Source organism: Trachurus japonicus, chromosome 1 (assembly GCF_045865225.1).
Source record: "Trachurus japonicus isolate A0001 chromosome 1, Traja_1.0".
Lineage (NCBI taxonomy): Eukaryota > Metazoa > Chordata > Actinopteri > Carangiformes > Carangidae > Trachurus > Trachurus japonicus.
In genome coordinates this window covers 22,461,515-22,475,977 of record NC_140907.1, presented here as the reverse complement: position 1 = coordinate 22,475,977, position 14,463 = coordinate 22,461,515, and the positions used below count along the sequence as shown (strand labels likewise).

At 41.0% G+C, this 14,463-nt stretch overlaps 1 protein-coding gene across 1 annotated transcript; it reads left to right on the top strand.

Moving 5' to 3' along the window:
• The first annotated feature begins 1,082 nt into the window (after positions 1-1,082).
• On the top strand, positions 1,083-11,247 carry LOC146991903 (PRELI domain-containing protein 1, mitochondrial-like). The gene is made up of 6 exons (XM_085780489.1): positions 1,083-1,276; positions 2,138-2,344; positions 3,087-3,312; positions 4,411-4,524; positions 5,115-5,193; positions 10,223-11,247. The coding sequence occupies exons 2-6, from the start codon at positions 2,253-2,255 to the stop codon at positions 10,345-10,347; spliced, it is 636 nt and encodes a 211-aa protein (XP_085636615.1). The 5' UTR covers positions 1,083-1,276; positions 2,138-2,252; the 3' UTR covers positions 10,348-11,247.
• Positions 11,248-14,463: the final 3,216 nt, after the last annotated feature.

Sequence of the window (14,463 nt, the reverse complement as noted above, 5' to 3'; positions counted from 1 at the left end):
TTAACACTGTGTTTATGCTTTGTGACATATCTATGACATAATGACAAATATTATGACACTTCCCTAGCATTTGAAACCTTTTGTCTCCAGTTTAACATCCATGGTGCGTTGGTTGTTGGGGTCCGGCTGTATCCACTAGATGGCGAGAATCACAAGGATGACAAGAAGTTGCACATTTTCATGAGCAATAGGCCTTGCTGCTTGTTAAGGGCCCAATGCCAAACCCTACTAACTGTTGTTGGTTAGTCCCCCCAAGCTGTGAAATCAGTGCTGTGCTGCTTTCTGTGGCTTCAAGCCCAACCTGGTTATCTAAGGTTTGCTTTGGAGTATGACTAATTTGTTACAAACTGGGAACATGAGGGATGTAGACAATAACACACATACTACCAGAGTGACTTTATGAGAAGTGGATGAGCCAGTATTTTTTAGAGTCTGTACCAAAAGGGCCTAAAGGTTAGGATATTGGCCTCGTCCCAAAAGTCCTCCAACTTTATGTAAGTGACACACAGCTGCAAGACTGCAATGTTGCCATGGTTGTCCAGAAGCAGTAGAAAAAAAAATAAACACAGATTGTTGAGCTCCAATGTGGCTTTTGATTGATTGAATGCACTATCATTTTAAGTGCATGTAGGTGGTTTTGCTGACTAGCGCCTCCGCCGGGTGGTTCGCCTGCGTCTGCGGGCAGCAGTGGACTTTGCAGGCCTCCTGCGTCTGCGGACGGGACGACGGGCGTATCTGTTACCGTGGCAGGGCATTATGTCACAACTTACCCCGTGGTGTGTGAGGGTCTATTTACAACCTCGCATTGGGCAAATATTACGTCATAGATTACGTCATAATTTTCATATTGGGTATCACCCCCCCTGGCTTTGATCTTTTCTCCTACTCATAGTGAAGTTTCTATCTGTCTCGCTGTCTGTCATTTCATTTTCCCCATGAACCGCTCATCTAACTGATCTCAAACTTCGCGGGTATCTCACCGAGGATCAAAAAATGCTGTATTTTACCTTTTTTCAAAAATGTCCTTAAAGAAAAAAAAGAAAAAGAAATTAAATGAGTAAGTCATCTCTTTGCTGATGAAGCTTTTATTTTGAAAAGTTGGCCGGAAGTAGACCAGTTCCCCTCTCTGTCTTCCTTCCGGTCCGGTCCGGTCCTGTCTGTCGCATGTAGCAGCATAATGGACGTGAGTAGCTAACTTTGGTTAATTTGTCGGCCAAGGACAAAGCAAGAAAGGGCATTATTTATCAGCCGAGTGCTTCATTAACAGTGACTTCAGGTAAGACATCTGCTCGTTTCTTTCTGCCTGCAGCGTTTGACACTTCAGTTTACTCAGCATTGAGGCTAGCTAGCTGAACACCTATGGAAGAAAGCTACTCACCTTTAGGATAGCTGTCAGTCATGAATCAGCTGCTGTCAAATAACTAAATGTATACCCAGTGATACTCACTCACTCTGTCACCGTTAGATGTCACACAGCTGAATTGTTCATTATTCAGGTGCCTCTTAACAGCGTGGTAGGAACAAGCCACAGCCTCAGCTATAGCACACTGCAAAGCCATAAGTCAAGGTGACGTGTGTAACTGAGTAAAGTGGCGATAACGAGATAACATTTGTGTTAGTTACTGTTGAGCTCTTAGAAAGAAATGCAACTTTTATTGATGCGTCTAGTAATGAAGAAAAAGACAAACCAGGATGAGGATCAGGATGTTCACACATAACTGCTGCTGTTATTCTTAGACACATTTATGTTAAACCTTAGGAGCCATGAAATCAAATAATGTTTGTACATACACACACTATTCAAGTAGACTGGAGAGGTCAATGGCAACATCTCTGAGAGCTGTCAGTCAACAAAATTATATACATTCATTCATTCCCAGGGGCCCGACTGTGAGGCACGATTCACTTTAGAAACTTTATATTTGTATTTGTATTGTAATTGATTGTATGTGTATTGTGATTGTACTGTGTACATGTTCGTGATAAATGGGACTACGGATGGAAATTAGCTGCATGTTTACATAAATTCCCATACAAATATAAGAAATAAAATGAACATTTACATGATAACTTAACTTAGCATATAGCCTACATTAATTTGTTTAAAAAGTGTAATTGTTCATCTATGCTTTTTCAGGACTGTGTCAGATTTTGGATGGAGTCAGCGCCCAAGTTTCCATTGTTTTGTCTAGTCAAAGTAAGGGACCTCAGGGTTCGGGTTTCAGGCCATCCTACATATCAGCCAGAGAAGAATGGTCAAGTATTTCTGTAACAGCACGGACATCAGGAGCAGGTGGGACCACGTTGTCTCTGCTTTCTGGCAGAGGTATCCCAACCCATTCAGGTATTGTACTATTTTTATGGCCATTTTTTTTCAAATACCTATTTCATGTGAATGATGTCAAAAGTCCTCACACACTTGATCACTGATATTTAATTGGAATAAGAAAAAGGCAAGCAGTACTAGAGTTCTTAGTAACTACCTCACATCTGATATTTCACAGAATACATTAGCATTTAGAGATCTGGGTTGTTGCAGTATCAAATGTTCACTGTGTGATTGTGATTGCAATATCATCATTTAATAGTTATTAAAAAAACAGTTTTAATTCTCCAAATCCCTATTCGACCTTTCAGAGGAAGTGTAGTTCAGAGTATTTGTAGAACTGCCCGCCTCTGGTTGAGTTTAGTACATATCCTATAATACAAGTGGAAAAATCTTAAAAAGGTGATGAATATACATTGCTTTGCATGTGTGAACCTATTACAAAAAAAAACTCATGCTCATGATTAGGATGGAGAACTGAGAAAACACATCAGGGAAGTAAAAGTACTGGTGGCATATTCTTAGTTGCATGGTTCTCTTTGCATTATGACTTGACTTACCAGCATCTATTTTTCTGTAATGTCTCACAACACGACAGTCCTTTTCTAGTTTGTGCATGTCTTTAAAGTGTTGTTTTTTTATTTACGTTGGCCACTGTTTCTAAAAGAAACTACACATATCATGAAATCTGAAAATTAGTTGTAATCATCTGCATGTCACATGTCTGTGTGTTTTTCTTTTTTTTTGTATCAACCAACAGCACCCATGTTCTCACAGAGGACGTTGTGTACCGGGAGGTGACTGCAGACCACCAGCTCCTCTCCAGACGTCTCCTGACCAAGACCAATCGGCTGCCTCGCTGGGCGGAGAGGTTCTTCCCCGCGGGCATGTCTCGCTGTGTGTACATCATCGAGGACTCCATCGTAGACCCCGTCAAAAGGAGCCTGACCACCTACACCTGGAACCTCAACCACACAACTCTCATGGTGAGGCACCTTCTTTGCTTTTATTTAGCAGAAATAGAAACTCAGTCAGGTTTCATGCGACTGAAACAGATTCTCTTCATGTTGTGTGAGTGTCTTTGAGTTCAAAGAAATGTTCTTCCAGCTGAAAGTCTAGTTTCTGCACACCTCCAGTTACAGCTCTCAACTTGCCGGAGTGGTAGGAGTGTACTCAGTCTGTGCGGTCAAGGTTAAATGAGGGTAGAGGAGGAAGCAAAAGTGAATTTGCACAAAAATAGAGATCCTTATTTTTAACAGCTCAAAATCGCTGCAATCATCAAAAAATATCTCTTCTGCTTCTGCTGCTCTGCCTTTTATTGTTACAGTTTGTCCTATTCTGCACACTAGAATAGGACAGGATAGACTGAAGTCTGTGCCATGACTTTACAGTGCAGTCAGGTGTAGCTGCTAACTCCTGTGGGGAGGAGGAAATATGCATTCAGCGGGCCTGATCTTCAAAGGAAACGAGCGTTTGAACACAGTTCAGATGTAATAATCTCCCAGGGAAGAAGGACCTTGACATGACTTGTACGTTACACAGCTTTAAGGTGTGCTTTTTTCCCCCAAACTGTTAATGCTGTACACTGCACACTAATGCAGGTTGGATTGATGCTACTTGTGTAGTTAATCCACTGCAGTATGAAACCTACCTGGCATTAAACAGGCAGCATCCTGTAGCTTTGAGACAGATGGCAACATTTCTTAATCCCAAAAAATCATGGTTGTAGATTTGAAGAAAAAAAAAAATAATAATAATAATAATAGTAGTAGTTTTGGATGCAGGAATGGCTACATTAGCCCAAATCAAATTATGAAATTCCTTAACATTGCTAAATGTAATTGGTTGAGGTGAGTTTGATATACAGTGACAAGAAATAGAAGGCAAACCTTTGGGAATGACCTCAGTGTATGTATATAAATGTAGCTAAATTGTGGTTACGATTATGAATAAACACACATCTATTTGGACTAATGACACACAAATCATAGAAGTGTTCTCCTCCATATCAAATACATAATTTTACATATTAAAACAGCTTTGTCTTTGGTCCTGTTCTCACTTTTCTCCCTTTCTTGCATCAGTCAGTTGAAGAACGCTGCATTTTCCAAGACTCAACAGAGCAGCCAGCCACCACCCAGCTTAAACGGGAAGCGTGGATATCCTCAGGCATTTATGGCTTCTCCAGACCCATCCAGGTACTGTACATGTAACGGTAGAGCTTCTGCTTAAATCGACATGATAAATTACTCAGGGTGTATATTAGTCATTAGTAGAGTTTGCGTTTTCCTCTCATTCTTCTGATTTCATTCAGCAAGAGCTACTATGGTCTTTACATGAGTCAGGTGTGAATTAATCAGCAAAGGGTTATAATCATAGTAAGACAGTAGCAACGTGCACTTATGGTTGTTTATAGTCACTCATCTACTGATCATCTGTTTGTAGAAATACACATTCATTAGCTAGTTTTTTTTTTTTGACTGCTGACAGTGAAATGTTGGTTGTTACCTCCAAGGCTTTAGTTTGACATGTTGGTCATATTATGGGCAGCAGAGGAGTAGAGGCATATTTGCAAATGCAAAAATGGAAGTAGTGGAAGATTTGAGGGGAGAGACGCCAAAAATATGTCAGCCTAAAGATGTTATTATTAGATGTGGAAGATGCCAGGCTTGTTTTGAAATCTCTAGAGAAGGGGAGGGAGGAGAGGGGGGCACAGACTGTTCGCGAAGTGTTTGTTTTTCAGACTTCTCCCCCATGTAAAGCCATTTCCTGTTCTGTCTTTTCTTAGGAGTTTGGATTGGCCCGGTTCAAGAGCAACCAGGTGAAGGCCATGAAAGGGCTGGAATATGCACTGTCCAACATACATGGTACGTACACTTCACCAGCAGAAGAGATGGAAAACTGCAGCGAAAAGATTAGAGGGAAACAAAACAAGTTTATTTTTAACCGCTGCCGTTCCTGGAAAGGAGAATTAAACATTTTTAACATCTGGGCTAAACATCCTCATCATGTATTGTCATGAGTGAGAGTTGGAAAAAGCAGAAGCAGAAACTGAAGGCGCTCCTCCTGGACATTCAGAGGTTAATGTTTACTTTCCCAAGACCTGACACAGAAAAACATCTCTCCTTTTTTGTACATGCAAATTCCACGTGAGGGTGTTTTGCAGCAGTGTGTTTATGTTACCCCCTCGAAGCCTAAAGGTCCCATAATACTATGAAATACTATACTAATCCCAGAAGTACTATGTGACAGCAGAGAGACATGAAACCATGACAACTACAGTGACAAACAGCTTAAATGTAGGTTGTCAGAGTTGCATAAACATGTGAAACCAAAGAAAGCTAAAACATTGATTAGTGAAATAATAAACTTGAGGCTAATTAAAGGTGATGTCTGATCGATATCGATGTAACCAGTGGCTTAGGTGTTTGTTTTCTATCAAAGCTAAAGCTGCAGCCAACAATTATTTTCATTGCTGATTCATCTGATTGATACATTTAATTCCCAATGGATATATTATATAAGTGCTTGTTTTGTCCAACCAATAATCCAGAACACAAAGATGTTTCATTATCAGTTATCGAAATACTTCCTAATCATTTTTGCTGTTGTCATAATCCTTTATTTGTCACACACAAAGCCTTCATCAGACCCTAAAAAGTCATCCTATCTTTGGTTTTTGCCTGACTAAAAAAAAAAAAAAAAAAATTTCAGTGCAGCACAAAATGCAGTTTTGGTGTTTGATGATCAAAGTGGTGTATTTTGGGGAGGTAGCCATTATGCGAGCGAGCCCGTTTGGCAGCGTCTCCTGACCACCGAGGCCTGTGTTGTGCTCCAAACTGCGTGTTGTGCTAATGCAGCATACTGTTGTCTGAAAGCACATTCTCCCATTGTTGTGATTCTGTCCCCTCTGCCCCTTTGTCGATGGCACTGCAGGGATTGGCATCAGGGTGAGCGTTGTGGTAAGTACGCTAGCAGTGAGGCACCCATCTGTCAGCCCAGGCCTCTGCTCTGAGTTGTCACATGATGCCATATATACGAGCCTCGCACAGTAGTTTTCTGTAGCTCAGGGTAGCGACCATCTCCCCTTGTGTTGTGTTGTGTGTGTGTGTGTGTGTGTGCGCAGATACACACCACAACACGTCAGAGAGCAGAAACTCTGAGTAAAGTAGTAGTAAAACTGCCTGAAAAGTTAGTCTGGCATTTGGTATAGAAGTAGATCCTGTGTAGTTGAGCTGACTCTAGTTTCAAAATTGGTTACTGTATTTTCCCCTTTCCCTTAAATGCATCAATGACTGTTTACTTGACATGTAATGTGGCAAACAAACAAATAGACATCCATGTTGAAAATCCCAATCTCTCAATATATATATTATATATTATACAGTAAGCCACCAGCTCTAAACGGTAGTGTACAGTGAAATTTAGGGGGAAACTCTTATTGTTGTGTGAGAATGTTTATGTTTCGTATTTGGGTTTTTTTCTTTCTTTCTTTCTTTTTTGTGATGTTTTGGTATTTGGGTTTAGAGATGGAAAAAGTGACACATTACATTTGCATTAAAAAACAATGTTTAATAGTCCTATGTAAGACACTTACAGTGTGATGTCACAGTATGGCAGTAGAGTCAACGATCAGTGATCAGAACAATGAGAAGACAGAGGATGTGAAGTGTTGCTTTTTAAGACTTTGAAGGGTGTCAGCAGGGATTTATCTGCTTGTTTGGCTGCTTTTATATTGAAGAACATCCAATCAAAACATTTCTTCTCTACAATCGGGTGCCTTGGCCTTAGAGGTGACGGGGATTGGTCGGAGGGAGCTGCGTCCTGTGTGCGATGGGTCGAAACGATGTTGTGATTGCATGCGGTGCACCTGCGTCTGTGTGGGCTCTGCTGTCAGCAGATCTGGATGCTGCCTTTATGTTTACACTTTTTTTTTTTTTTTTCCCCGAATTCACAACACTGTCACCGTCGAGCACAATAACCGTCTCAGATCAGATGCAGCATTTTCAGCATCTACTTGACATGCCTCCCTCTGATCTCTTGCTGTGAATAAAGTGTCAGGTAATTAGCATTGCTGCCATCATCAGCTGCTTAGCAAGGCCCCGAGCAAAGCCTGATGAAAACCTGTGAAATGTGTTGAGCCATGTTTTCAGAAGCCTGGTACACTGTTGTCTAATTATACTGCGTTGAGTGCGTTACCACAATTGATTGTTTGAAGTCTAATGAAAGAAACTTGAGCTTCCTCTGGTTAAAAGTTGTATGCTCCAGAAGTATTTGGTAGTGTCACCTCCACATTGGCTCACAGCTGATTCAGAGATGTGAGTTTGTTCCTGATTCAGTGCATAACAGAATAATAATCACTTTGTCTGTATCAATAGGTGAGGATTCTTAATATCCTAATATCAGCATCCAGCTGATGAGTGGGATTTCTTCCCACACAGTCCAAATGTGATGTTATCAGGAGACACTGTAACTTAGTGAAGAAGAAAGGTGTGTTTATGTTCCAGCTCGTGATTTTTAGCAGCTCATATAGAAAGAAGCCAAACAGGGTCAGTGAATGCAGCACAGGCAGGGAGCCAGGTAGAGAAGGAATCTGGACAAACTTGACAATCAAGAAGAGAAGTTGTAAAATGATAGACATGAAACCGAACTTATGTCACACCCTACACTTTGATCATCTTTTGATGTTTTGGCTGACTTAAGCTTAAGCTTTATTCCTGTAAAACTATAGTGAGTCTCTGTAAGAGAAACCAGTTATATTTAGAAAGAAGAATAGAAACTCCTTTTATTCATAAAGCTGTATGTGCTGCAGCCGTCTGTATATTTTTAATACCAAAATAACTCATTCAAATTAGAATAAGAGATTTGACATGAAGATATCACAGTTGGTATAACGTCGAAATCGATTTATAGCTGTTATCATGGGGTAATTTAAAACCAGTAGTGGATGAGAAATCACCTGAGATACCCCACATGTCCAACCTCATGCTCAGCATCTGTGCAGTAAAACATTCACTTCAGAGGAAAATAAACACCTTAAAAACCCTGAACACTTTAATTTAAACAGAGCAGACAATTACTGGGGTCTTTCTCATACAGTGTATCTGTAAAAGTACCTGCAGATGGATTCAAGCTGTTTTTTAAGGTGCTTTCAGACGAGCAGTGAAACCACAGCTAGCAGTCTCTCGCTTTTAGCAAACGCGTACAAGGAATCAGCTCAACACGAGGAGAAGGAAACATGTAAAAACTGGTTTGACAGTTAAATGTGAAGTCTAATACTTTGTGTCTGAACTCTGAGCCAAAGTTACCTCCAAGTAAAACATGATCCCCGATGACCAAAAGGATTCTTGTTGTTTGAAACTCAACGGTGTAGAAATGAACCATGCGAGCAGCTAAAGCAGTTGCTGGCTTAGTTTGTGGCCCCCATGAATTCCAATGACCCACTCCTTCCAGTTATTATCGGGTTATTAAATGTCTCCCTCTGCCAGCCTGCAGCTGTCCTCCCAGGAAAAAAAACACTTGTGTAATATTTTTTGCACAAAAGCGTGTGAAGGTGAAGAAAGCAGCTTGTCACGGCTCTTTTTCAGTCTCACGGTTTAGGGAAACCGCTCTGTTGCATTGTGACTGTGGTTGTTGTTCTCACGTGAGGCACTTTTATTCTTGAGGGTTCACAGTGAGGTCAGACACAAATAGACTCAGCAGCCCTTGGCACCAAATGCAGTGTGAGGGAGTTAGTGACAGTAAATGAATGCGGGTGCACTCAGGTTCATCTTGTTCTGAAGCTTTGACCTAGTGAGACTGAAATCATGTACGAAAGATTTTCACATCATTAGACTTTTGAAAAAGTTTTTGAGCAGAGTCGAATGCACTAAGATTAATATATTATGTTAAACTTTATTACGAACTCGGGTCCATTTACAAGACACACAATACAAAAACAGACAACACAATACATATAATAAAAGCTGATGAAAGCTAGAAGTTCATATTTAATAACAGTCATAAAATAGAAATCTCTAAAAGGATATGGTGACTGGTATCTGAAGGTGCTGTTTTTGATGTTAGTCAAACTTAATATGAGTTTGTTCTTTGAGGTGTCAAGTGTAAATATTAATCCATACAAAAGGGTTTCTTAACACAGCTTTTGTGTTATGTGCGTTTACAAATGTTAAGTTTGCACAGAGCCATCTAGGTCTCTTCAATAATATTCTTAGGGCGTCATTATAAGCAACCTGCAGTCTCTGCATGCTTGCATTCTTATGATATGAAGCAACAAAAGTGAATACGATTAAATTCACAGAGAAACTCTGTCACAGATTAATAAAACCCCTCGTACAACCGCAGAAATAATCACATGAGCTTCCTCCCTCCTCTTTTATTGCAGCTGCAGCAATGAATAGATTAATATCTATATAAAAAAGAAAAAAGGAGTTCTCATCTTCATTCTCTGTCCAATGAATGATTAAGAAAAAGAAAAAAGTCTTTGAAGATGTTCAGCAAAGGAGTTGAGTGCCGAAGCCGTTGTGGTCATGAGGATCGTCAGTTCAAGTTTTTTAAAAGCGAAATATGTTTTTAAAATCCATCACTGATGCAGCCTGTGGGAGAACAGAAAACTCCTTTGTTCACATCACTGTACTCTTCAGCTCACCACTGCTTTCCAGCAGCGATACACTTCCTCTCACGCACCAGTTGCCAAATCTCACACAAGTGCTGGCTCTTTGTTTTGTTTTTTTTCCCCCCCTGCAAATATCCCGTCACGTTATGAAAAAGGAACATTCATGTAAAAGTCACTTCACCGGCTCGATGAAGACGGCAATGTTAGAAAATTCTGTGTGTGAGAGCGGCTCAGGGAGACGACTCGTGTCCTCACTTTTTCTGTCTCTTTGGATCTCACAGGAGAGACGCCCCAGTGGCTGCTCAGGGACACAGTGAAGGACGCGTCGGGGAAGGCCAAAGAAGCAGCCAAGAACCTGGCTTCAGCTGCTGCCGCCGCCCCACAGAAACCCCAGCAGTTCATTTGACAGGACTGTGTGTGTGTGCGTGTGAGTGAGAAGCGCCATACAGGTGACGCGACCTTGACACACAATGCCTTTTAAGATCATCTCAGCCGGACTGAAGCTCAACTGGGAGCTCGCTGATGGCTCTGGCTTTTTTCTATGGTATGAACTGACCTCTGACAGAAATAAAAGCTCTCCGACTGACTTATATTTCTCTCTCTCTCTCTCTCTCTCTCTCTCTCTCTCTCTCTCTCTCTCTCTCTCTCTCTCTCTCTCTCTCTCTCTCTCTCTCTCTCTCAGTAAATCTCAGGTCTTGTCAGCTCTTGAGCTTTTGTATAAAACCTGTTGCCTTTGTGTGAACTCCAGACCAGCAGCACCTTTTTAATGCTGGAACTATATCAGTGTAAATGCAAAGTTTGTCCAATGTGTCATGGCTACTTATTTAATACTTTACTGTAGAGTTTACTAATTATGTATACATAATTAATATGTATTATTTCTTTAAATGTCACAATTGTTAATACATAGTTGACAAATTCAACTTACTTTATGACAATTATTCAGCTTTAGGTGTTGGTCAAGCCTGAAGTTCACATCAGACCAAATGATGCTGTGATTGCGTAGTTTTAATTCTGCTGAAGCGAGAAAGGAGGAAGGTGATAATTTATTGGTTCAGTGTGCACGTCTTTAAACGGTTAACCATTTCTTTTGCAATGGTTTCTTCCTTATTTTACATTTTCTAGGTTTGCCGCTGTAGTTGAACACAGCACGCAGCATGTGTTACTATGGTGACCGCAGAGATGTATTTTGTAACACACTGCCCACAGAAATAGAAGGTTTAGTGCAAACGCTGCTGGTTAGTCACTGCCAGCACAGCTTGTACCACAGCGCTGATAATCACAAGATACCAAAGTGACTTATATATTTATATTTATATTAATATAGAAAAGACAGAGTGAGCGGTTTTCATATCCTCATGCTCAGGTTTGTTGTGTTCATGTTGATTAGCCTTTAACTGTGCGACTGTGTCTCTGAGGTGCATTAGTGAGACTAGAACATTTCATTCTGCCTGGTGATGTGAAACTGCACTAGTGAAGTGACGATCATATACATTTCAATGATTGCATTCCCTTTTAGATGGAAGTGACTGGATGTTTTTTGTGTGTGTTGACTTGAACACTAGTTCGGAAATACTTCATGTGATGTATTTTGAAGGATTATGTAGCATTAAGCATTTTTTTTATGTTGGACTCATGTAGATTTATTTTTAACCCGTTGTAAGCTGTCTGAAAATGTGCAAAAAAAAGTCGGTTGAATGTGATGTCTTTTTTTTTTTAATTTGTCAAGGTAAGCTTTAATAAAATTTGATAAATTACTGTTTCATTTTTTTCCCCTTGTGTTGATTTCATCTGTGAACTTTCCTCTGCTGTCACCGTGCCAGGAGCCGAACCCTGACCTTTCAAAAGACGAGGTTCATATTCCAGACGAAACAGCACAGTTTCACAGCTGCACAAACCAAACAGGAAGCTGTGTAACATTTGAACGTGTTTATCTGCGTATTCCTGTTGTTTTTGGCAGTTGAACGTTGTCATGGAGGCGTCCCACCCCCACCCGCCCACCCCCTCGTTCAACGCTCAACTTCACCTGCAAAAATCGAGGCTTTGGCAGATTTATGTATAAAACATTTTTAATTATATTACAATGAGAGAATACACAATACCTTCAAGTGTTTGCTAGATTGAAGCCAGCACCAGGTACTCGTGTACATGTGCTCACACACAAAACAAAACAAAACAAAAAAAAAAAAGGAACTTATATAACATCTTCTGAATGCATATTACACATCCGCTAAAAAGGAACATATTCACAGGTCTCTGGCACAGAACTCTCCCTACTCTGCACAGTATGTCAGCCCAGGCAAACGCCGCCACCTCCTCATCCATCCATCCTCGCATAGAAATCCCAGTCAGCTCTCCCCTCCTTTACAGTGGGAATTTAAAAGAAAAAAAAGAAAAAGAGATGAGCCCTATATATTGGTGTGACACCCGTCGACGGAGCGCCCCGAACTCTGGAGCTCTGTGCTTCACCCTGATTTGATCCCACTGACCCGCCCACCTGTCTGCTCTGTGTCCCCGCCTGTTGACTTTTTGTGCTCAAGCCAACACGCTGATGTAAAATCTCTGTGCAACAGATCACAAATCACTCTTTGATCTTAATAGCAGTTCAGTGAGGAGGCCCTTCATCTGCTTGTTTGCCTTATTTCTGCAGTGAGAAAGGAAGTCGTAACATCTCCTGTTGCCGCTCCCAGGGGTTTAAAAAAATAAAGAGCAACTGTGACTGACTGAACTGAACAGTCTTCATTAATTGGTACAATCTCTGCTTTGTTGTTTTGTTTAAGAAAATAACTTTTTCCAAGGCACATCATTAAAATAATTTCCATAAACACTTTCCATCCAGCATTCAAACAAAATGTTGCCACGTCATCCACTCAGTCAGTCAGTCTGAGTGTGTGCTGTGCTGTGTACTACATTTGTCAATGATGCCACTGAAGAATTTTAATCTCATGTCCGGCCCTCTGCTCTTCCCAATTGCTCTCGTCAATTCTTGTCTTGTTTTTCTGTATCGGGAGGTTCTGTGCAAGAGAATAATCTTATGCCATTAATATGGTTTACTCAGTTGTTCATTTTGACCAACAAACTGAAAAAAGGACTTTTTTTGCTACAAACAGTCATGTACAAATCCTTTTGACATGAATGTAAACTCTCAATGACAGAAAAAACAGCTTTTCAAAAAAAAAAAAAATTCTATTTTTTTTTTTGCCCTCCTGCAGTGTATGGAGAGTGCAGATAGGAGGTCAAATTTATCAAAACAAAATAAAGAATTGGTCACCAAAAAAAAAAAAAATGCACCACAGAGTCAAAAGCAAAACCACCTGCTTGTCTTAAAAACCCTGCCCACCCACCCTCCCTCAGAAAGCACAAGATGGTAATATTGCTGTGTCTCAAGAGGTCCCCTGATCAATGGGTAACACTATTTTTTTTTTTTTAAATGGGGATGGACCACCAGGAGCGTGGAGGATAACACCTTAAGCTGCCATCGATTGGATTATTCTTTTATCGCTCCTCTCCCAGTGACTCCCACTCAACAAACACAAAGTCAACATACAATAATAGTAAAATGACATTAAAAAAAAAAAAAAAAAACACGCTTCAAGCCCAAAAGTTTTGAAACCCCGTTGGTGATCGATTGGGGCGACTGGAAGCTGCCATGGGAGTTTACCAGTGTGTGGGTTTTTCTTCTTCTTCTTTTTTTTTTTTTCCTCAATTTTTCTGTGACAGAGGCGGCACTGGCAGGGTGGGGGGGGGGGTGGGGGGGTGGGCGTCAGGAGGGTGGGGAGTGCCTGGACAGGGTGTAGTTAGTACAACAGCGGCTTTTCAGTAGAGACCGGAGGAGCTTTATTCTTTCTTTTTCTTTTTTTTCCTTTTACTCGTAACGAGGTGTTCTCTTCATCACGCACCCCACCACTTTTTGCTCTTGGAAGTGTTTTGGCATGGTTAGGGGTTGAAGTCAAAGCTTTCAGCCCCGCCAGAGGAGATGAAGAGGAAGTGGAAGAAGAAGAAGAAGAAGAGGAGGAGGAAGAAGGGAGGATGGTGGGTTAGGGTTGGGGGGTGGGGGGGGGGGTGACCTGAGCAGGGGCCGCAGGTTAGGGAAGGTGGGAGGAGGACAAAGAGGAGGAGGAGGAGGAGGAGGAGGGAGGACGAGGCTCACCAAGGCACAGAATGACAGCAGGAGAGTCACCCAAGGGAGATGGGCCAGTGTATCAGCTCCCCTGCCCCCACTCTCCCTTCAACAAGCCTGGCCTCCTGTCGGTCTCTCTCTCGCTCTCTCACTCACTCACACACGCACGCACGCACACACACATATATATATTTATATAGATAGATATACTCGCTCTTTTTTGTCTTTTCATTACAAGAAAACATTTAGGAAAATATAATACAAAATTTAATACAAGAAATATAGACTACACTGGCTAGTATCACCTTTCTTTTAGTGACAGGTAGCTTCTTTTGTATACAAGTTTATTTTGTTTTCTTTTGAGTCTTTTTTTTCATTTTTTGGTCAGACCTGCCGCAGTGG

Bases quoted from the DNA above. Each gene is read 5' to 3' on its own strand.
- LOC146991903 (XM_085780489.1), top strand. From the start codon at position 2,253: ATGGTCAAGTATTTCTGTAACAGCACGGACATCAGGAGCAGGTGGGAC. The intron at 3,313-4,410 runs GTGAGGCACCTT...TTCTTGCATCAG, and splicing joins TCAACCACACAACTCTCATG to TCAGTTGAAGAACGCTGCAT. The intron at 5,194-10,222 runs GTACGTACACTT...TGGATCTCACAG, and splicing joins TGCACTGTCCAACATACATG to GAGAGACGCCCCAGTGGCTG.